The 25,391-nt window shown below is 36.9% G+C and overlaps 1 protein-coding gene across 4 annotated transcripts in view; it reads left to right on the top strand.

The window, feature by feature from the left end:
• TNNI3K (TNNI3 interacting kinase) overlaps positions 1-25,391 on the top strand; it is a 288,986-nt gene that overhangs the window by 184,191 nt on the left and 79,404 nt on the right. For 3 of the 4 annotated variants that reach the window (XM_049703161.1, XM_049703163.1, XM_004279954.4), the window contains exons 20-23: positions 2,917-2,969; positions 3,287-3,339; positions 7,175-7,307; positions 20,530-20,639. In XM_049703161.1, coding sequence (XP_049559118.1) covers positions 2,917-2,969; positions 3,287-3,339; positions 7,175-7,307; positions 20,530-20,639 — 349 coding nt within the window. Of the gene's footprint in view, positions 1-2,916; positions 2,970-3,286; positions 3,340-7,174; positions 7,308-10,837; positions 10,877-20,529; positions 20,640-25,391 lie in introns of all 4 variants that reach the window. The other variant, XR_007474235.1, reaches the window with a different exon arrangement.

Here is a 25,391-nt window from a genome sequence, read left to right as displayed (position 1 = left end):
CTCCAGCATTTATTGTTTGTAGATTTTTTGATGATGGCCATTCTGACTGGTGTGAGATGATATCTCATTGTAGCTTTGATTTGCATTTCTCTAATGATTAATGATGTTGAGCATTCTTTCATGTGTTTGTTGGCAGTCTGTATATCTTCTTTGGAGAAATGTCTGTCTAGGTCTTCTGCCCATTTTTGGATTGGGTTGTTTGTTTTTTTGATATTGACCTGCATGAGCTGCTTATAAATTTTGGAAATTAATGCTTTGTCAGTTGCTTCATTTGCAAATATTTTCTCCCATTCTGAGGGTTGCCTTTTCATCTTATTTATGGTTTCCTTTGCTGTGCAAAATCTTTTAAGTTTCATTAGGTCTCATTTGTTTATTTTTGTTTTCATTTCCATTTCTCTAGGAGGTGGGTCAAAAAGGATATTGCTGTGATTTATTTTTTAAGGAACCTCCATGCTGTTCTCTGTAGTGGCTGTACCAATATACATTCCCACCAACAGTGTGTCTTGATAATGTGGAGAAAGTAAATAGCATGCTTTGGGGAAAGGTCCATAATATGACACAAGAATAATTCATAAAATTCACTGATCACCTACTATTTGCCAGGCACTTTTCTAAAATCTGAAATGCTGGCCTAGATGAAGTGGATTCTATATCTTCTCTGCCACTAGCTACTTATATAATGTCTGTTGATACACTTAAATTCTCTGAGCTTTGTACTCCTCCTCTGGAGCTAAGAGGGTTAAACTAGGTTAGTTCTAATTTATCTTCCAATCATATGAGTCTATGAATTTTAAATATTTATAGAATGATGAATGATATTCAATAAAGACTTGCTGATTAACTAATGTAATCTTTACCCTTCCAAACTTGTGACTTTCTATTTTAAGTTTCTTTTATTTGTTCAAGAAATGGTTATTGAGTACTCCAATGTGATAAGGAGTATAAGCAGTGTGCCAAAAATAAGCACATGCTAAAAATGATGGAGATACAACAATGAGCATAATCCCTGCATCCTGAGACATCCTGCCTCTCTCATACCAGGAAGCACTGGGCAGCCCAGTGACCAAATTCACTTGTTTCTTTTGCTAGAAGAGTAAAATTTTGCTAAACATTTCACTACCCCAACTCCAGTTAGCTGGTATTGTCATCCTTATTCTTGTTAACATAAAATATTTACTTTAGAGAAATTTAAACAAACAAATGAATAAACAAAATATTTCCTAGACATGTAACTTATTTGGGGGCTTCTCTACATGCATAGTTTTAAGCTATTGCCTCAAGGACTGCTATTTTTGGAAAAGGTGAAGCTTAAGTAGGGGTTCTGTGAGCCTTTCCCTGTGTTTAACTAAGGCAGCTCCATTTACAAATCTGTTTTCTATATTGAGAATATGCTGCTAGTTGTTTTGATAACCATTGTTCTAGATAATTAATTTAAATCAAAATTAAATTAATGGATAGGGTACTATACATATAATCATTTAATTTGACTGGTGATTCATGTTCAGCATGTGTTTTAATGATATCTATGAAATGTAACACTCATTATCCTTTGATAGGCTAAGGGATTGTGGTACAGGAAGTCACCTAAATCCTTCAAGGAATCTAGTGGTACAGCATTTTGATGCATTCTTCTTGCTGCCTTTGAACTTCCAGAGAGTTCCTGATGCTGTAGAGTTCTTTATCATGATAGTGTCATTCTCATAGCATGTATTAATTGGTAATTTACAGCTAAAGAGAACATATTGGGGTTTTTGTTTCAACACCCTATATTACTTCTACACTGAGCTCTTCCAAGCAAAAAAAATCTTGAACACATTCTAGATTTTTGGTAGTTGAAAAGAGGATTAAGTGTATACCATAAAAGTAAAATTCATTTATGATACAAGAGAAGTTCAAAACCAACTTTCTTATAAAGCTCAACTCAGCACCTGGAAGCACTAATATAAATGGTTCAATATCATACTGGACTTATTTGGGACTAGAAAATAATAAAATTTTCCTTTTTTGATCATGAAGCAAAACAATTAAGTATAGAGCAGATAAATTAATATAGTATGGCCTATGTGCACTAAAAGAAACCCAGTAGGAGATCTCCTAATGCTGAAATGACTCATTTAGAAGCCAAATGTGAAATAAGCATAAAAAAAGGCATTCAGTAAGAAACACTCAAAGGCAATCTTGGGTCACAATACATTTGTCCATAAGATATCCCACAACTCAGTTCACCAGTATGTGGGAGGAATGACCTCTCTTTGGACTGCCCCAGCCTTGATTTACTTCTTGAAAAAGACAGCCTTGATCTAGCTTGAATTCTGGTTTGGAAAGGAGACTTTGAAGACCTTTATATGTTTTCCTCTCCAAGACCTTAAAAAGTAGATTAGCCGGCCTCATTTCACAGGCCTTAAAAACACTTCTTTGTCCTGGGATTCTAGCTAGAACATAATGACCAAGACATTGTCCATAAAGAGTCCTTTTCCTATTCATGTCAGGTGCTGCCTTGAACTGTCCTTATAAGCCTAGGGTTCTAGCAAGCTTATTCCCTTGCTCTGACTCTGATATGCTCACAGGTACATTTTACTATTGCCTGTAGCCAGATTTTGTTAACAAATGAACTTCAAAGAGCTGAAAAACTGATCTTCAGCTAATGGGTCTTTTTGACATGTTTAGAAGGTTTATCTAAAGTAGAATACTTTGTATACTTTCAAAGTCAGATATAAAATGAGCACATTTTATAAACATTCCTTTCAGATTAGCAAAACTAAGAAAACCAGAGTCACTAATCTGAGATGTCTGTTAGCCTTTTGGGAGTTATTTATCCTCTGGGGTAAACAAATGATGATAAGCGTCCTCTTCATTGAGAGGCCATTCAGATTAGGAAATGGTATACTCAATATCTACTTTTTTTTTTTTTTACAGTCACAATATTCTTCTCTATGAGGATGGGCATGCTGTGGTGGCAGATTTTGGAGGTGAGATTTCCATGAATAATGCCCAAAATGGCATCCGTTTCTTTCTCCATTACTCATTGGTGCTGATATTATGTGATGAATCTGAAAATGGATTTCACACTGACAGCTATACTTCTCTAAGTCATTCATATTTCAATGAATTTTAAAAGTATATCATTTATTTCGGTTTTTCCTCTTTCATATTCTCAGCTAAAAGAAAGGAAGTGAAAATTTAAATAAGATAGAGGTTTCTTGGGATTTCAAACTTTTAGCTGTAATCTTTGACCTTGGTTTTAAAATATTTCCTTTGACATTAATTTGTTTTCTGTTTCCCTCAGAATCAAGATTTCTGCAGTCTCTGGATGAAGACAACATGACAAAACAACCTGGGGTTTGTTGCTGTTCGTGTTCCCTATAATTATGAAACAATTGAAATGTGTAAACTCAGCATGAGAAGAAGGGAGATGAAAGCAGCTTTAACTGGAAGAAATGTCATTCTCCCAAGGGCGGGATAATGTTTTATGTTTCTATTTTCAGTAAGCCCCCAAAAGAACTATTTCAAGGCTCTGTTAGAGAAATAGATTAGATATATATTTGGAAAATGTTACAGAAAAAATAACAGAATTTGTTTCAAATATAATCGAAAAGTACATGGCAGGCATGGATAATTGGCATTCATGTTTAGATCTCCTTATTAAGTGGTAGAGTTAACATTTAATAGGTAACCATAAAATCCATAGTTTACCCGTATCTACTAACAATTCATAGTTTTCCATTTTAACATTGTAAGGCAATAGGTGATATAGTCAAGCATTAATGTTTAAGAAAAATATAAATGCCAACATCTGAAGCAAGCATAATTGTACTCAAAATGTCTGCAATTAGGTTCATCATCTGCCTTCTCCCATCCCTTCTGCACAAAGAAGTGCACTTTTCTTTCTGGACTAGCTGTGTTATTTAATTACCCAAGCTTGGGCTAATTTTCTGTTCCTTCCTTTTCCTGCTTCTGCTTACACACTGCTCAATCACTTTTTCTGTTTGTTTCTATTCCTTTTCTTTATTAAAGTTCATCCCAAACTCTCATTTACCACTGCCTCAGTTTGGGTCCTCTCCATCTTTTTTCTGGACCATTGCTCTAGGCTTCTAACTACAGTCCTCTCTTCCAGTTCATTCTTTGCAACATCAGCCAAGTGTTGTGTTCTGACAATTCACTTCTTCCTATAAACCATCAATGATGCTTAAAATGTTATACCCCCCCACCAGATGTGACCCCAAGGCTCCTCTGCGACCTCCTCTCCCACTAAACTTCTCTCAAGTCCCTTATGACCCCGGCATACAAGCCATCTGGCTATTCCCCAAACATTTCATTCACTTTCACAGCCCTGTGACTCTGCCAGCATCATATTCTCTGCCCGTGAAGCCCTTCACTGTACCCCACCTGGAGGACGTCTACTCATCTTGCATGGCCCAGGAAATTGTATCCATTTTAAGTAACTTCCCTCCCATAAACTTCCTCCCCCCCTTCTCCTCCCCACACACTTTTCTCTCTGTGCTTTTGTAGCACTTTGTTTGCACTACTAGGTAGTACTCTGACTCACTCAACAAACATTTATCAAGGACCTACAGTGTGTCAGGCATCGTGCAAAGGGCCAGGAATACAAAATGCAAATAAAAGCTTAGTCCTTGATCTCAAGTAACTCATTTTCTGTCGGAAAAAACATAGTAATAAGCAGATAAGATTGAAAGCAGTGGGGACGTTCAGTGACAGAGATGTGACAAAGCATCATGGGAGCTCAGGTGGAATGAATAGGGATAAATAAATTCAGACAGAGTGAACAACAGCATGAACAAAGGCACAGGGGAGGATGAGAAACACCAGACCTCCTGGGGGACTTCAAATAGCTTGGCATTGTTGGCATGCTCTGTGTGAGGAAGACAAAATGAGAGATGAGTTAAGAGAGGAAGGGCAGGAACGACATCATGGACCATGTTGTATTGTAAGTAGGATTAAGCATGCTGGTTTCCCCAATTAAATTTCACTCATTCATTCAACAAGTATTTATGGAATACCTACTAGATGCCAGACATTCTAAGGAACTGGGGATATTGCAGTGAACAAAGTTCTTGTGTTTATGGAGCTAATATTCTAATAGAAGAAGATAAACGTTGAACAAATTAACAAAATATATACCAGACGGTGATGTGTTATGAAGAAAAAACAAAGCAGAGTATATGAATGGAGAGTGATGGGGGAGCCATTTAGATGAGAGAAAGAGAAAGATAACGTTTGATAAGAGACCTATGGTGGAGTTATCCATGAGAGGAGAAGAGCAGTGTAGAAGGGGGAACAGTAATATCAGAGGCCCTGAGGCAGGAGAGTCCTTTGTGTGTTCAAGGCCAGAGTGACTGGAGTGGAGTAAGCAAGGAGGAGAATGGTAGGAGATGAGAGGTGGGAAGAGTGAGTCCTTTATTGACAGGACAAACAGATCTCATCTAGTACCTTTGACATAGAGATAGCTAACTCAGTGGATCTCAACCATGGCTGCACATTGAAATCACTTTGGAAACTTTGTAAAAGCATCCTTACCTGAATCCAACCCCCAGCAATTCTGATCTCGCTGGCCTGAGGTTGATCTTGGGTACGTGTATCTTTTAAAAGTTCCCCTAGGTGATTCTAAAATGCAGCCAGTTGAGGCTCTCTGACTAAATAACCTTTTGTCAAATGGAATCGAATTGAATTTCACCAATAGCAAGTAATATTCTTTTATCCTAGCAGTGGAGTCTTTAAGCACAGCACTACTCTAGATTTATTTTGAAGGTTATTTTCTTTCTTACTAGTTATGTGGCTTTATGTAAGTTTGCTAATTACTCTATTACCCTCCCCGTGAAAAAAATGGCCATACTGTATGCCTACTCCCCATTATGCAATGTTGTGACACAACACATAATATGCTATATAAATGGAGGCTATTTGGAATGTGAAAGCTCGTGTGGAAGAATTGCATATAAGCACCATAATCGAAATGAAGATATTCTTGGAAAGGTGCAATTATGCATGACTTCAAAATAATGTAGACACTTCAAAAGAATTATCAGCAGGCAACACTACACACAGAATTTCACTAGGAGTAATAAAAGAATACTGTTTTCTTTCAGTGGAAATACAAAGAAAGCAGGTATTTGGCAAAATCCATTGATACAGCTATGAAGCCATGGGGTTTTAGAGCTGGAAGGGGCTGCCTCCTCAGTCTTGCCCTTGAGGAATCTGAGGTCCAGGAAGCATAGGAGACTTTCCCAGAACTGCCCAAATAGTCTGCAGTAGAGCCAGAACTAGAATTTGCATCTCCTAACTCAAAATCTAGTCCTCTTTTTCCTAAACCACAAATAAACCAAATTTATGCATCCCAGAACGGAAACTTATATTTAAAAATTAAACGGAAACTTATATTTAAAAATTAAAAATACATAACTGCAAGTAAAAAGGGTGTAAATGATGCCGTGAAAACATGAGGGTAGACCTTTGTACAGGGAAACTCGTAACGTTTTATGGGCTTGCTTTCTGGAATATGGCGCAAACAGCATTCAGAAATAACACTGCTGGGAAACAAAGGAGATGTGGCAGACCTGATCCTGCCAGTGAGGAATCTGCTGCACACGGATATTCTGGGCACTACCCTCAGGCCGTTTCTCTCCTCAGTCATCAGGGCACTATTTATGGGTCTAATTTAGTGACTTCCTAAACTACAACCTGAAGCTCTAAAGGAGGGAAGCTTCCTCCCACAGTGCGTGACTCATCCCCAGGGAGGCATAGAGTTCTTAGATGAACCCATGGATGGCTATTCAGAAGCTTGTAAGACTTCCAGGCGAAAGATGCTCAGAGTTACACAAAAAATTGCTGCTGCTGTGATCATCATTTCATAAGAGGCAGTGTTACTTGGTGATTAATATTGTTACAATATTTTGGAAAGAATTATGGATTTCATGATCTTCCAATGATAAAAAGAAAATGCCCTTTAAAAAACTAAACAGCAGCAGTAAACACACTGTTTTTGTATGAACGGGCCGGTTTATTGCGCACACTGAGGGCAATATCGATGTTATTTTAAATTTATATTTTTGAGAACTTCGAGAGAACACTTAACAAATCCTCACTAAGAAGAACACTATTCTACAGTAGAAGAACTAAGCACTTGGTAAATGACTTGTGGATGTTTCTTGACCCACAGAACCTCCGCTGGATGGCTCCTGAGGTGTTCACACAGTGTACACGCTACACCATCAAAGCTGACGTCTTCAGCTATGCTCTGTGTCTGTGGGAACTTCTCACTGGCGAAATTCCGTTTGCTCATCTCAAGCCAGGTAAGCCATGCCTCAATTAAAGTTTCTCTGAGGGAATTCCCTGGAGGTCCAGTGGTTAGGAGTTTGTGCTTTCACTGCCAAGGGTGTGGGTTCAATCCCTAGTCGGGGAACTAAGATCCTGCAAGACGCGGGGTGAGGCCAAAAAAAAAGAAGTTTCTCTGATTTCCAGAGTTCTGTGCATTTTCACAAATTCAAGAAACATTTTTTCCCCCAAAATGACTATTCTTGGTGGATTGGCAAGGTGAGAGGTAAGGAAACGGTCTCAAATTGTTTAAAGGTGTGGCCCAATCCAGAAAACTTAATGGCCTATAACTATGTGGTTTTAGATACAGGCACACAGAAGTGTAGGCATATTTTATTATTAAAGTTTAGGGCTTTGATGTATCTGTTGTTAATAAAACAAGCAAATGATAATGGCCATGTGGAATGTGGGTACAAATAATGTGAACAATGCAATATTTACTTTTTGAGATTAGATTTAGAAGTGCCTTTCTGATGTGCATATAAGAGTGAACTGAAAGTAGCAACACATAAAAATAACCTATCAGGACTGCTTTCTGCTTGTCTCACATTATACAAAAGAGAATTGTTTTTTCTAATTTTGTATTACATATTTAGATGCATTCTAAAAATGGAACTTTGTGAGTGAGGCTATAATTTTGTTGTTGATAATATACATTGATACTCTGTGTACATGTAGAAGGTAGAGGTAGGGAATCTAATCACAGGAAAAAATGTACAAATATTTGAGGTAAGTTTTATTTGCATCTCTCTCTCCATTTTATTTGGGTTGCTCTTGTAGATACAACAGCACTGTCTCACTGTTTACTTACTTGTATCCACTGTGAGTCTAAAAACTCCTTGACTTTGCATCCCCAGAACTTACCGTGCTTGAAAAGTTGTTTTCAAATTAAATCGTAAATAAATTTTAAATGAATTGTATTGTAAGCTTCTTAAGTGGCCACCCTATCACAATATATCAGATGGATCAAGTCAAAAGGGATGTTAGGGAAAGACATATCTTACAAATGTGGATGCTCACGAGTTCAAAGTCTTAACCAGGATCACAATATTTATTAGTACTCGTGTGCAGAGCAAAAGCCATAACTCATATTGTCTATTCAAGGCATTTTCCCCCTAATAACCATATGGTCTTTAATTACACTCTGCATAGTGTCTAACAAAGTACTTTTCACAAATTATATGCTCTTTATTTAATCGTCCTAATCTTTCTCTATATGCTTTTATGGTTTTAAATGATGAGATCTGGCCCTTATTATAGGGTGGATGAGAAGACTCTATTTAAAACTGGACCAAAATTGCTATTTGTAATGTCTTGCTCTGATATGCTGCTATCTCTCTACCTCTTAGAATTTGCTTTCTGGTAAGGCTTATGAGTATATGTTAAAAATCCACTATAATTCTAGACACATTGTAGTATTTTCACAAGAGAGAGATATGTCTCTCTTCCTCTTACCTCCTGTGTCAATCCATTCACATCTAATCCGTTCCTGTGGATTTTACATCCTAAGGACATCTTGGATCTACCTACTACTTACCGTCATCTACCACCATCCTAGCTCAAGCCACCATCTTCATCATTTAAACTATTGCAATTGTCATTTTAAAAAAATCAGGTTTAACTTATATAGTATAAGTTGTAGTATCACTTATGTAGCAAAATTTACCATTTTAGACTAACATTTCAATGAGTTTTAACAAATATATATTTAACAAATATATACAGTATAATCACAGCTACAATCATAATATAGAACATTTCTGTCACTCCAAAAAGCCCCCATGCATCTTTGGAATCAATTCACTTTTCCCACCTCCAGCCCCTAGCAACCACTGATCTGATTTATGTCCCTACAGGTTTGCCTTTTCCAGAATGTCATATAAATGGAGACATGTTAGTACATTTATTGGTAATTTATTCTTTTTCATTCCTGTGTAATATTCCATTGTGTTGATGTACCTCAATTTATTCATCCACTCCAAGTTGATGATCATTTGAGTTATTCTCACTTTAGGGCAATTATGAATATAATTGCCAAAACCATTCAGGTTTTTGTGTGGATGTTTTCATTATTCTTGGATAAATACATAAGAGGTAATTACTAGATCTTATGGTAAGATTTTTTCCAAGGTATTTGTACCACTATGACTTCCCACCAGCAGTGTATGAGGATTTCAGTTGATCCACATCCTTGCCAGCACTTTTTTATTGTCTATTTAAAATAAAATATTAACCATTTGAGTAGGTATATAATGGTAAATAATTGTGGTATTATTTTATATTTCTCTAATAACTAATAATGTTGATAATCTTTTTGTACGTTTATCTGCTGCTCATATCTCTTTCTTTGGTGAAGTATTTGTTCAAATTATCTTATATACTAATGAGTTCTTAGATTCTACGTAAAATCTTTCATCTGCTATGTGTTTTGCAAGTATTTTTCTCTAGTCTGTGATTTGCCTTTTCATATTCTTACCAATGTCTTTCAAAGAGCAAAACTTTTTAATTTCAAAGAAGTTTACCTTATCAAACTTTTAAATATTTTGTGAATCCTGTCTAAATTATTCTTGCCACACCCAAGATCACAAAGTTTTTCTCCTGTGTTTTCTCACAGGAATCTTGTAGGTTTAGATTTTATATTTATAAGATTTATTAGAGTTATTTTTTTTAACACTACAAGGTAAAAGTTGAGTTTGTTATCCTTTTGTTAATTTATTTGTTTATTTTTCAATATGGATCCCAATTTTTCAGCATGATTTGTTTAAAAAACTTTCCTTTATCCATTAAGTTATTTTGGTGCTATTGTCAAAAATTAATTGACCACATATGTGTGGACTCTATTCTGTTCCATTGATATAAGTCTACCCTTACACCAATACTACAATACATTGATAAGTTATAGTAAATCTCAGAATCATTTACTATGAATCCTCCAACTTTGCTCTTCTTTGTTAAAATTGCTTTTGCTATTATAGGGTTTTTGCTTTTCTGTATAAATTTTAGAACCAGCTTATCTATTTCTACAAAAAAAAAAAAAAAAAGCCTGTTTGAATTTTGATTGAAGTGCAGTGAATTTGTAGAGCAATTTGGGAAGAATTTACAACTTATGCATATTGAATCTTCCAACTGATAAACATAGTATGTCTCTCCCTTCATTTAGGTCTGATTTCTGTCATCAGCGTGTTTGTAGTTTTCATCATAGAAACCTTACACATATATTTTTAAAATTATTTCTATGAATTTTGTGTTTCTTGATGCTATTTTAAATGTTTTTTTTTAAATTTCAATGTATAATGTGTTTTGCTAGTATACAGACACGATTAATTTTTAAATAACAACCTAGTACCCTACAAATTTGCTAAATTAACTTATCAGTTCAAGTACCTTTCTTGTACATTCTTTGGGATTTTGCACATAGATGATTAGGGCAGGTATAAATAAAGAAAATTTTATTTCTTTCTTTCAAATATGTGTGTATTTTAAATCTTTTTCTTGCTTTCTCACACAGGCAAGGACTTCTAGTACAATACTGAATAGAATTGGTGAGGTATCTACCCGTATCTACATCTAAATTTTTATCCACCACCACTCTAGTTCAAACTGCCATCTTTATCACTTTAACTACTGCAATAGCTCTTTGATCATTCTCTCTTTATTCTTCTCTTCCTCTCCAATCTCTACACATCCACTAAAATGACATTTTAAAAACAAACCTGATTATGTGACCATTGCTTAAAATCATCTATGGCTTCCCATGTTCTTAGGATTAAATCTCAAAATTCTTACTATGTCCTGCAACACTCTACATGATTCAGTATCTCTGACCTTGCTTGCACCATTTCACTTTCTATGCTCCAGCCACTCCAAACCTTCTTTCCTTGCTTCCTTGAATGTGTTGCATTTCCTCTGGCCTCTGGGCTCTTTCACAAGCTCAGTTTCTTTGGTAAGTGCAATTAATGATGACTCCACAGAGATTACTGTGAGGATCAAATGAGATGATTTTGTGAACTTTGTCAATTGAAATCTCTCTGCAACTGTAAGATGAAAGATAAGGGCAAACTGTAATACAAGGTAGCGGCTTCCTATGATTCTGTGCTTGAGTGGAGTTCTCATTCTCCAGGGAGCCCATATAAAAACTTCAAAGTCACCATTAATTTTTCTCTTTCTTTCTTTTCTTTCTTCTTTCCTCCTTTTTGTCTTTCTTCCCTTCCTTCCTTCCTTCCTTTTCTTTTCACTTGTTTTCTTACTTTCAATCCCCCTTTCTAAATATCTTTCAAATCTATCCACTTATCTTGCTCTCCACTGCTACTTCCTTATTACACAAGTAGAATCCTGCACAGTATCTTAAATGGTATCCTTGTCTCTAGTTTTGCTCACCATCTTTTTTTCACCAATTGCTATACTATAACTACATTTGGCTTTCTAAATACTCAAATTTGATTATCTGGCTCCCCTTACTTAAAGTCTTCAATGTGTTTCCTTTGTTCTTAAGATTTAAAAAATTTCATAAAACAATCTACAAAGCCCCCATAGTTATGCTTCTTCTTTCCTCCCCAGGTCTACTGCCTGCCACTTGCAGCCTGTCCTCTATGTTCAGCCACAGGGAACTATTTCATTTCCCCAACATGACACATTTCCTCTCACTTCCGTGTCTTTGCACACATTAGTTGTTTATCAGACACACTCCTCCCCATTTTTCATCATACTAACTCCAATTTACTTTTAGGCCTTAGCTTAAATATTACTTCTTCCAAAAATATCTTCCTTAATTCTTCAATATTCAGTTAAGTGCAGTGTCCTTGCAATTTTCTCTACTTTGTTACCCTTTGCTAATTATAAAATGAATAGTTCAAAAAGATAAAGATCCCCTCTCTCATGGGCCCTCAGGAATATATACTCTTTTTGGAGGGAGAATATTATATAATAAAACAGTTAAATATCTTGCCTAAGAATAACTTGAATCCAATATCTCAGATACTGGAATTTATAGTACTTTATTGGCAAAAGAGGTTGTTCATGATAGACACTGAATTTTTTAAAGTTGGACAGTTACCATGCATCAAGAACTGAGGCTGTTAATATCATCACAGTGGTTAGGCAGTCTAGCAAATGTTCAGCAATAAATTATGTGAAGGATCAGATTCAATATAAGCTACATATTAGCCATTTACAATGAGCAACAAATCCATGACTACAGTGTGGGACAGGATTATCAATTATGGGAGTAGCAACATTACACATGGCTTATCCTCCTGGATTTAACAGAATCCTATCTCCTGGGTGAAATATATAAATAGAATGCAAATATTAGCATTGACTCCTATGCAAGTGATGAGTATGCCTTCAGAAGAACTTGAAGTTAGGGTCTCTTTTACATAGTATATGTTCAAATTAACCTTATAATCTCAGGTTTAGAAAAAAATGAAAAAGTCATTACATTCACTGTCCCAAGGGTCACAAGACCAAATGCCTACAGGATCAGGGGAAGCAAGAAAACCCTTGATGCAGGATAATGTGATGAACTGGAAATCACATGCTCTGACTCAAGGGGACAGCTGCTACCCAGCCCCAGCCAAACAGTGCCATGAAGGAAGTATAGGGATGCTTGCTCACTGTTGCCATATCAACTAATTTCTGTGTGTTTGTTCAGATATCGAAAGATTTTTAAATATTGGCAATTAACTCAATTTTTAAGAAAATATTTTTCAGGCTAAAGAGACTTGGCATAAGCGTAAGAGCATGAGTCTTGCAAGCTTACTCAAACTGCTTAACCAAGCTATACTTCAGTACCTCAGTGTCTTTATTTTTTAAACAGGGATACTAGTAGGACTTGCCTCAAAGGTTTGGAATGATGTCTGGCAACAGTAAGCTCTCAGTAAATATTAGCTATTATTATTATATTAAGCCATCCACAGTTCTGGCCAGGAACTGTGCGAGAAAACAAAGAGGAAAAGGGCATTCCCTTGTAGTGCAGAGACGGCATGAGAAAAGTACAGTCAGCGGAGTAAATCCCAGCTAGAGGGAAACACAGAGGGCAACAGCTGCTCCGTCGAGGGCTCTCCTGCCCAGACTGGTGGTGGGAAAGTAAATCAGGGAAGGATTCTTAGAGCAGATGATACCTGAACTGCATCTTTAAAAGGTGAGTACTATTTAACTGGTAAATAGTGGGGAGATGGTGAAGGTGTCCTGGCAGAAAGCAGCCTGGGCAAGGTGCAGAGGCATGAGAGATTCACATATCTTTCAGTAGCGATGAATCAGAGAATACAAGGCAATCAGCAGCAAGATACATGCTGTAAATGTAAAGCTAGAGCTACATGGTGAAGGGCCTTCTGTGTCAACAATGGAAGTCACTGCAGAATTTTAAGCAGGGCAATAGTACAACTCTATTATCTTAGAACGCTCCCTCTTGCTACAAAGCAAAGGCTGGATTGGAGAAGTTTGAAACAGAGGCAAGGAACCAGGTAATCTAGAAGAGAATGTATAAAATCTTAACTAAGGTAGTGAAGAGAAAGGAGAGGCTGGTTTTGAGAGATTTTAACAGGACTTGCGGACATATTGAGGTGGAAGCACCAGGGAGAGGGAGGAGACCAGGACGACTTCCAGGCTTCTGGCTTAGCCAGCAGGAGGATGATGGATACAGGAAGAGAGAAGGGCAAGGAGCCACGCTATGAAGTCAAGCAGAGAGACAAGAACCAGGCAAGATGAAAAAGGAGCTGGTATGACCTGGCAAACAAGACCCTGTCCTGGATACATTTTAAACAAAGAAACCAGCACCTGCTTCCCATAGTTTATTTCTCTCCTGGGCCTGTCTCCTTTGGTACCTCATGAAAAACTAAAGAAGAAATCTGGGATGAATTAATCCATCAGTCTGTATTTTATCCAATCCCATTCCCTTATTACCAGGTACCCAATTTTGTGGATCACTTTCAGATTATAGTTTGGAGCCAAAGAAGAGAGCCTGTTATTTTTCTTTTGTTTTCATGTGTGGTGCCATCTGGTTCACAAGGAGACTCAGCTCAGTGTCCTGGGTTTCCTTAATGCCAGACTCTAAGTCTGGGACATGGCAGCAAATTAAGAACATCTGCAGATTCAGTCTAGCCAGATTCTGGTGAAACTTCATATTGAGGCTTTACCTCAGAGTTGCAAACTGCAGTCCAGTAGCCAAATATGGCTTGCAGACATTTTGTGTATCACATGTGGTTTTAAAAATTATGAATTAATGTAATTTAGAGACCCAGTTATGTCACAGGTCTCATATATTTATAGCCATTTGCATTTGCTACACCTGCTTAATATTAGATGATTATGTTCTGCTCATATATAATTAGGATCCTAAAGCATCTTAAATATAATACCCTCAAAGGGCATAAGCACATTGATGATGTGGACTGTGCTTTGACAGGTGATAGGAAAATAGGAGTGAACTAAAGTTCTGAAATCCTATGTTTGCTATGCTGACATCTTTATCAGTTTATCACTGAGAAGAGTAATGCCAGCCACTCACTACACAGATCACTGGAAAGATCAAATCGGTCCAACGGATGGTGATATTTCTATGAAAATAGCTGATGTTAACATGCCAATACTTCATTACACTGACAAAGATTGCAATGAGAACAGACAATGGTGCAAATTAATCTATTCTTCTGACAGTCTGTAATGAGAATGGGATGTGGTTTAAAAAATTAAGCCATTCTTAGTACAATCTCAAGATTGCAATCTCATGGTCTCTCTCAGATGCTGTATGCTCTGGTGATACATCACTGAAAAGTGTCAGTTTAACAAAGAATGTGTCTTAGCTCTTGCTGCGATGCTAGAATGCATTTGCTTTGTCTCACCACAACCCTGCCCATTAAAAACTATGAAGTAGAATCAATTGTATTTTTTAGAACACACATACACACCAACTAGAAAAAAAATTCTGGCAATTTTATCTTAGTCAAAACTTACAAACAATATATTGTACTTCATTTCTCTCTTTTTTACTTTTATAAAACCTAAGAGAGGAAGCGATAAGTTAACTTTAGGAATTCAGAAGCTAGTACCAATTTATCCAAAAGCAATATAAAGCTAATTAAGTTCATCATGGAGAGCTGCATAGTCATCCTTTCTATAATGGCCACGTTGCATTATAAACTGGGACTGATGACAGATGAGGTGCTTTTTTTTTTTTTTTTTCCTTTTTGCGGTACGCTGGCCTCTCACTGTTGTGGCCTCTCCCGTTGCAGAGCACAGGCTCTGGACGCGCAGGCTCAGCGGCCATGGCTCACGGGAGCAGCCACTCCATGGCATGTGGGATCTTCCCGGACTGGGGCACGAATCCGTGTCCCCTGCATCGGCAGGCGGACTCTCAACCACTGTGCCACCAGGGAAACCCAATGAGGTGGTTTTTAGCCTTGTGATTTGCAGTAACTCAATGCAATGTTTCACTTGGTATTCATGCTCAAAGAAACCTCACAAAGAACTAAGATTTCTCATCTAAACAGAATAGAAAATATACAATAATATTTTTTATATCTAGTTCTCTAGGTTCAGACTGAAAGGAATCAGTCAGAGCCTTAGATCTGTAGATAATAATTAAAGCAACCATAACAGCTAACACTTGTTGAGAGCCAACAATGCAACAGATGCTCTATGAAGACTCTTTTAATTCTGCCGATAAGCCATGGATCAGGTTCTATTAGGATAAGATGTATGCTCAACATCACATGCTGGTAAGAGGTGTAGTCAAGACTTAAAGTCATGGCTTCTTGTCCCCAAAGCCCACACTTGTCACCATTACAGTGTGCCCTCACTGCTTCATCTTACATTTAGAGAAATTAATACTCACAGAGGCAAATTGGCTTAATTAGGATCTCCCAGAGAGTTAAAAGCAAAGACAGACTGAAAATTAGGCCTCCAGATATGCTAGTTAAGGACATTTCTTAGTATTTATACTGCTTCAGTTTATTGAAGCCCCCTCCCAAAATGTTTTGAACAAAAGATAATATTATGGACTAAATATGCCACCAGATCTCAATAATTTATCTAAGTATGTTTTAATTTCACATTAAACTAAACATTATATTCATTCTACAGTGTTTCTTCGTAGCTATGCATTATGTTCTGTCCTAAAATCATAATAATGGGCAATATATTAATTGGCATTAATCCATCATCTTCATTCATTTGTACGGTAAATGTGTACTGCGTCCTGTATACCATGATCTATATTATTTCCAATGAAATCGTATTTTGAACTATCTCATTTATTGATTCATTCACTGCATATCTATTGAATACCTACTAATTGCCAGTCATTGTGCTAAGCACAGGAGACACAATGCTGAAAAGACACAGTCCCTGACCTCAAGGAGCTTGTGATCTATTTGCAGAGACAAGCAAGTAAATAGGCAATTAAATTTAATATAATACATACTATTGTAGTACAGAGTGCTATGGGAGTCCATAGGAAGGTCATCCAGAGAGAATTCATCTAAGCTAAAACCTAAATGACAGTAGATGTAATGCAGAGAAAGAGGGTAGGGAAAAAGGAATTACAGGGGAAAAAGAATCATATTTCACAACTTATGATTGAACCATTAAATCAGTGAAATATACAGTAATTCATTTCTTTATTATTATTCATCCATTTACCAATTTCTTTGGAAAAGCATAACACTTCGTCTTTTTCTGCCTGTTGTCACTCACATAGAATGTTCAATACATTTTGAATAAATGAATGAAGGTTAACACATGTTGTATTGAATGCTTGTTCTGTTACTGGCCTCTTTTGAGAGACAACAATCACGATCTCCTTTCATTTCTTTTCTTGATAATGAAGAACTTGAATCCACAAATCAACACCATGGTTATGCAGACCCTTGAAACTGACCCACAAATTTGTGTTTAATTTGTCTCATTCAGGATAATGGGAGCTATGCTCTAGAATTGTGCTGTCCAATATGGAAGCCACTAGACACACATGATTATTTAAATTTAAATTTATATTAATAGAAATTAAGTAAAATTAAAAATTCAGTTTCTCAATCACACTAGCCACATTTTATGTGCTTAATAGCCATATGTGACAGTATTGAACAAGAGAGAAGGACGCTTTCATCATTGCAGAAAGTTCTTTTAGACAGTCCTACTCTAGAATCTAGATTATAAATTTGCCAAACTATTGATAACTATCTTAGGGTAATACTGAAGAAATAATAGGCACTCAATATTAAGTTATTGATATTTTCAAATGTATCCTTATTTTCTCTTAATAGCAAAGTTTCAGTCTTGAAAGTGGAAACCAACGTTTACATAAATCATTTCACATATTTTATGTAGCAATCAAGGTAAAAAATTGATTAATGGGTGACAGTCTCTTTCCTGAATCTGGAATACCAGAAAAGTTCCCAGCAGCTAGTGTAGCATGGCCACTCAGGCAAGACTGACACAGCAATCTCAACGGTGACAAATTTCAATTCCATGACCCTTCACGTTGCATTGCCCACTTTCTGGCAGAGGTGCTAATGAGTAGTATCGCTGCCAAGGGTGCGTAAAGCAAAAGGGAGAAGGAGATGCCGAGACCTTGCAGAATCTACTTTGAATAATGAAGAATTAAATATTGTTCATCTTAAACTGATTTTTCAGACACAGTGTCAAGAAGCAAACAAGTAACTTTATATACTTGATATCACAGTCTAAGAGTTTCAGAGGAGACCTTTGGCACCTGCATCTGAGTTTAACTCACTTTATGAATAGTCCCTCCCCACCCATTGGGATATGTATAATTAGTTTAAATGTGTTCACTACACCGGTTTATGTGCTTATAGCTGTACCAGCTCAACAATATCCAACTGATCATAAGGTGAAAAAGTAGAGTTAGAAGATCAATGATCATTAAGCATCAGTTTATTTGTTTGCTTATTTATGTACCTCATTCCAAAAAGAATTAAAAATAGTCAAGAGTAGCTACTGGAAGGAACCTAAAAAGCCTAGGTTTTTGTGACACAAAAAACATATTTTTTGAGTCATGTTAAGTTTGCTAAATATGTTTTGAGCAGTGTTTTGTTTCTTTGTTTTCTTAGTGTCAGCAACTGTACTTGATAGTGGCCAGAAATGGTTGGAAAATGTGATAATGCAAATATGTTACAAAGGGCATTGAAGACAAAAGCAGGAATGAAATTCCTGACTCTGCCCTCAGCCTGGAACCATTGTACAATTAGATGACTGTTGCAAGGAAATATTGAAATTCCAAGTGGGCAAAGGGCATGAACTTAATATTTTAAATACAAATAACTAATAAATATCTGGGAAAATATTAAGCCTCACTACTTATCAAAGAACAAAATATAAACAGCAGCAAATATTTACCTCTCATATTAGCAAAATCTTTTATAAAATGAGAAAACCTAATTCTGATTCAGGTATAATGACAACCCTCTCATACACTTGTTATTGAGAGTATAAATTATTACAACTGTTTAGGAAAAGTGTTCATCAGTATGTATCAAAAGTCTTTAAAGTGGTTGTGCCCTTTGACATATTAACTCACTCCTCAAAGTACCATAAATGATCTGTGAAATTGGGAAAGTCATATTAAAAAACATATTCTTTGAAGTGTTTACACTCAAATTTGAACAACCTGAAATTGAGAAATAATTAAGTAAATCAAACTAAATGCAGAGTCAATAAAAATATGTTAACATAGAATTTTAATAACATGAGAAAATGCTTATATTTAATTTAGGGGAAAAAGTATTACATAATTGTATATTGGACATGAGCTCCGTGATATGAAGAATATATAAGAAATGCTCAAAATATTTTAACAATTGCTTCCTCTGAATAATAGGATTTTATTCTTTCTAATTCTCCTAATTTTCTGAATTTCTATGAAAAACAAGTATTAATTTTACATTTGGCAAAATTATATAGTAATTCTGAATGATCCATAAAGCAAAATGTTAAGTTGCATTGTATATAATTTCACTACATCTGCTGGATGCAGATCTATAAACAGAATTTAGCTGGAGTAAACTTTGGTGGAAGAGAGATAGTAGTTGTGGGTCACATCTCAAAAGTCATTAAGATATAGACAGATGATTGTGACATCACAATTGAGAACACAGGCAGCAGTATCCTGGAACTTTAGCATCCCACGGGTGCAGAGCAATTTTTCAGAGGAATAAAAGAGCTTCATGTGTTATTTACAAAGTGCTTTCAATGTGAAATGGCTGAAGATAGCATGAAATCTGAAAAAAGAAGTTGTGCCAACTACTGGTTATATTAAAATTTTTATAAATTAAAAACTATTTACATACACCACACACACACACACAACCCACACATAACAATAGCACTTACCTTGCACGCATGGTTTAAAAGGATCGAAAGAACTTATGTGTGTATCTACCATGATACTTGGTACAAAATGTGTTCAATAAAAGTAGCAAGAAGCTTGGTTTCCCAGGGATTACAGAAATCACTGGTTGCAGAACAGAAAAATAATCAGCACTCAGGAATCCACAAAGATGTCCTGAGAATCACAACACAGTGATGTGGAGTTTCAGATGAGCAACATGCAGACATCCAAGCAGGTAGGCCACACTAGAGAGTTCAATCAATGGGAACTATTAGCTAAAATGATGGATTTGGAGTATCTAACAAGAGTTTAGCAAATAGTAACTACTTTATAAATATTAAAATTTAAAATCCCAACAATCTTGTAACCAGTAACCAGAGTTAAACGTAAAAAATAATCTATTTTGCCCAAGTGATACAGGTGCTCTCAGGGGTACAAAGTTCCGGGGTACCTTGTCTTGCTATGTGTAGTATAAGCTCTTTAGCCTGGGATTTATGCATTGTATAGGCTGGTCCAATCTGCCTTTCAGTCTTTACTTCCTGAAACATCATGTACATACCCTGTGCTGCTTGCTATTTGTCTGTTCCTTTGTCTGTTCCTTTGTTCCTGTATAAATCCCCTCTGCTCACCATTTGTTGAATGAACAACCGAAGAAACGAACAATTATAAAGATAAATGTACGGTAGCATATTATCCACTATTTTGCTTAAGCATATAAAAAAAACAGCATAGAGGCCTCTTTGAATCTCTGCTGATGTTGCACAGATTGATTTTTAATTATTTTTTTGTTGTCTGTTCATATGTTTCTTGAAATAAATATGTGATTTTCAAGACTGACGTGACCATTTGGTTTGCAGCGGCTGCCGCAGCAGACATGGCTTACCACCATATCAGACCTCCCATCGGCTATTCCATTCCCAAGCCCATATCATCTCTGCTGATGCGAGGGTGGAATGCATGTCCTGAAGTGAGTAATTTTTACTTCCTCTTAGAAAATGTGTTATGGTCAACATCTGTCACAAATAGTGTAGCTCCAAAGTCTACTTTCAGTGTGTATTTTAAGACTGTCAAGGCAGGAAGACTGATTTGCTTTCTGCTCTTTAGTCTCTAATTGCCTCAAGAAGTCTGAGTATCTCATATTTCTTTGCTGTTGCTCTCTGATTCTGAAATGTTTCTCACAACTGATTAGTAAGAGACCCTGGTATGACAGATGACTCAGTCTCGCCTCAGCTGCAATTTTATTAACTACGCCTGAACCACACTTAGTCACTTTTTTCAAGAAAGAAGTTTGTCACAAGATGGATTTGTGTGGGCTCTTCACCATGAGGCAGGCCTGCAGGCGAAGACCCCATGACCAGTGGTCTTCTTTGAGCCCAGGGCTCAAGCCCTGGCTTCCTAGTCCTTCTCTAACTCTCTGAGTGACTGTATGACAAAGTAGCTAAGAGCATAGATTTAGAGTTTAAATGGAGGAATCAATATTAGGGAAGGGGGCTTCCCTTGTGGCGCAGTGGTTGAGAGTCCGCCTGCCGATGCAGGGGACGCGGGTTCGTGCCCCGGTCCAGGAAGATCCCACATGCCGCAGAGCGGCTGGGCCCGTGAGCCATGGCCACTGAGCCTGCGCGTCCGGAGCCTGTGCTCCGCAACGGGAGAGGCCACAGCAGTGAGAGGCCCGCGTATCGAGAAAAAAAAAAAAAATTAGGGAAGGAATAAGTAAAGTAGGATACGTAAACAGTGAAAAAAGATTAATACGATCATAGATCTGAGAGAGTAGAGGGGAACAGTCATATAATCCCAGAATGAAATCCCAGATCATCTGTCTGTAGGAAAGGATTCTCCCGAAACGTACCAGACAGATTGGTGTCTACTTTGTTCTCACAGATTGACAAAGGAGGAGATTTCACAACTTCTCTCTTGATATCACAGTTTTATATAGTGTCTAAGAATCCCCCTGCCAGTATGTCTGAGGTCTACTGAAATCCTTGTGTTTTGACGTCAGCCCGCATTGATTCTTCTGCTCTACGTGGAGGGAACTAGTTCACACTCTTCACACTGGAGATCCTCATACACAAAGGCCCAATAGCCCTTAATTATCCGGTCCAAACCATCCTAGTTATTGTTATCCTTTTCTTATATGACCTTATATGATTCTGATCCTTCCCAGACACTTTACCTCTCTTCAACAAGGGAACAGATAAAGTAGGCTGTTGGTATCTCACCAAAGGAGAAATAGAATAAACCCTAGTCTAGATGTTTGGAGAGAAAGCAAATTTCCCATTCTGTTTCTAAAGGCAAAACCAGACCACGTCATTACCCAATCCTACAAGTATACACAAAAACTCTTATGAAGAAAAAGGAAGATAATTATGGAACATGGACTGAGTATCTTGGAAGAAATAACCTCTTCCTCTGACCATTTAATTCACCAGATTATATATTTATTTGTGTAGAATCTTCTCTCACTACCAGAATGTTAGCTCCATAAAAGCATGGACTTTTTTGTTTGTTCATTTTGTTTTCTTTGCTGCTGTAACCTCCTTACCTAGAACTCTACCTAGTAGATGCTCAAAAATATATGTTGAGTAAATGAACGAATATCACTATTGCTTATCAATGCTTCCAATCCCCTCATCTGAAATTCAATGTTTAGAAAATTGTCTTGAAAAATTACATGACTTAAAATAGTTTGGGGAAACTTTCTTTGTCTTTCAGTATGAATCTCAGGCATATTTTCTGGGAATAACTGTGTCAGGCACCTAATCCAGAATTTCCTTCTCTCCTTGGGGTATGAAATATTCTAAAATATACCATAACAATCAAAGGGAATCCCTTTTGTTTTTATTAACTGACTCTTCATGATTATAGATAAGGGACATGGAAGTTTTAATTTGGAATAAAAGCAAGTCATTGGCACTTCTAAAAGCATTTTTTAGGTAGGATGGGTACCAGAAGTAACAGTTTGGAAAATGAGAAAGAGAAACCAGAATAGAATCAAAGGAAAATGCTATTAAGGATTAAAAATAAAAATACTAAGAGGTCAAAAATTGAGTGCTTAGTAGAAAAGTCTTGCTGCTAAGCAGGGAAGTACAGGGCTCTGGAGATGAGGTTCTCCCAGAGGAGGATGGAGAGAAAGTATAATAGGAAAGCTAAGTCTCTGACTGGCTGGCAATATTTGTACTTGTCAGTCAGGTGGCTCCCGGTTTGGCTGTGGTATCCATCTCAGCATTGTAAATTTGAGCTGCTTCTGTATGTGACATGCCTAAGTCATCATTGCATTGCCCAGTAAGGTCTTCACCTAGTCAGTAAGCTAAGTACTGAGGAGAAAGGGAACAATGGGCTAGTTTTCACTCTTTCCTTAAATAATTATTTACTGAGTCTCTACTATATACAGCCCCAGGGATGGGTGAGGAGATTCAATGGAGATGTGCTCTTAATGGCGCTTAAGGTCTAGCGGTTATATGGAGATTAATAGAATAAACACATTACTGGTTTTATAGTTACAAGCCAAGATGAAGGAAACCAAGATTAGATGAGAATGAATGCTAAAGGAACACTAGCAAGTGGGGGACACAGAGCTAGGTCAGGGAAGGCTTCCTGGAAGAGGTGATACTTGAGCTGAGATTATAAGCATAAATAGGAATTTGATGAATGAATGGGGTTGGTGAGAGAGAAAGAGTTTAAGGAAACAGAACATGGGCCAATTCATTGTGAGAAAAGACACAAGGGAGAGACTTAGTTATTGGAACATTGTAGCTACTGAGGGGCTATACCAGACCCTCATTTGAAACAAATTCATATTTAGATCTAAACACCAACATCATGCTGCCTGGTCATTGTTTGCTAGGTTATCAACTTCACTTCTCATTCTTTGTTTTATGTCTGTCTTTGCTTCATTCCTTAAATTTGAAACACATTATTGTCTCCTGTGCATGTCTTCTTAGTCAAGACCTATAAAAATAGAAGAGGACAATGAAAACACTAGCCTATTAGAGATAGAGGGTGCTTGCTGGAAAACAGTGAGAAGTGGGAAAAAGTTCTGATAATTAGATGGAATCAGATTTTGGAAAGCTGTGGAAACCAGACTAGGGAATTTGGACATGAAATTAGACAATTATATTTTGTCTCTAAAGTAGTGACAGATATGATAAAAGTAATTTTCTGGAAAGTTCATCAGAGTTTGGTATGAAGGATTTATTCACTTAAAGAATTGTATGTAGTTCCTGTGGTGAGGCAGGCACTGAATTATCTCATAGTGTGCGCTGGAATAGCTAAGCATTGTTTCTTAGTGTAGGCTGTGTATTATATGCTCCACATTACCCTGGAATGTTTGTTAAAATGAAGACTCTGGGATCCTATTCTAAATCTACTGAATCAAAATCTCTGGGATGGAGCCTGGGACTTTGCATTTTAACGTGAACCCCAGGTGATTTGTGCCCAATAAAGACAGAGAACTAGTGGGGTGACACAGAAGCAAAAGACACTGAAGTCAGAGTCTCTAGCTGGGCTGCTATTGCAGTAGTAATCCAGTTGGTTACAACACAAAGACTACAATGGTTACCATGGGGATTCCGGCGCAGGGGTAAGTGTGAGAACTACTTCAAAGGAAACATAACAGAAGGAGGGAAAAGACCGGATTTAGGAAGTGGATGAGAGGAAAGAGTCCAGGAGAACTGTCATCACTGCCTTCTGAATGAAAGCATGTGAACAGAGTACTTTTAAGCCCTTAGATATGAGGGACATTGTTGGCAGTGACAAACAAAGCTAACAGCTCTGCAGTAAAATGAAGGTGCTTAAAAGAAAATAGGAAAAGGGAAAAGAAAGATAGTTACAGAGAAAAAGAGTAACCTGCTCTACAAAACTGAGGGAGCTGGCAATTAGAATACAGTAAACTTAATGTGCAAGAAAAAGTTGGCATAGATGCTCTTCTTACCTTCAGGGTGCTTGACAAAAGGAAGTGGGATCCGGGGAGGCAGACAGATGGCATAGGAGTTGAGCTCGAGGAGGGAGGGGAGAAGAGTCAGAGTTAAAAGCAAGAACATTTTGAATCCAGGGAAAGAAGAGAGATAATAAGTTTAGGAAGTTTTCAAAATAAGAAAGTTGTCATTTGCTACCAATTCTGAATAGGAAAGAAAACAGGAAATGGGGCATGTAAGCAATATTTACATTGTTCTAATAGCTTTTAAGCTTTATAATATTGCCGCCTGTAGCTATAAAGATATAGAGACTTCGATATAGAGACAGGGGAAGAGAAAGTTAGTTGCATTTGTGACCTTTTTTCCCACTAGAAAATATGAAATATTATAGTATTCTATATACCATGATGTTAGGCTTTCAACATTTTACTAGGATATCACTAATAATATTGAGTATACCTCTATCTTTCAAATAAGTGTGGCTTTGAATAAGAAATGCTTATTCTACTATGGCTTTTAAATCTAATATTTATAAAGACATTTCTCTCCTGTGCATAAGGAAGAATACTCACACCAAACAGTAGTGGCATGCCAAACTCAAGAGCTCAAACCTTGAAAGCTTACATGCTAATGGGTTATTTAGTTTTCAAAATCTTAAGTTAATAACAATTGGCAATAAAGCTTGTTAATATTCCTTTTGTTCTGGAGCTATTGTGTTGATTTTGAAGTCCCATTTGTTCTAAAATGATTGAAGTCGAGATCTCCACCTAGTGGATTTATAGGATTTTACAGATTTTACAGAAATGACC

Source organism: Orcinus orca, chromosome 1 (assembly GCF_937001465.1).
Source record: "Orcinus orca chromosome 1, mOrcOrc1.1, whole genome shotgun sequence".
Taxonomy (NCBI): Eukaryota; Metazoa; Chordata; class Mammalia; order Artiodactyla; family Delphinidae; genus Orcinus; species Orcinus orca.
The sequence above is the reverse complement of the archived record's forward strand: the minus strand, read 5'-3'. Positions and strand labels throughout refer to the sequence as shown.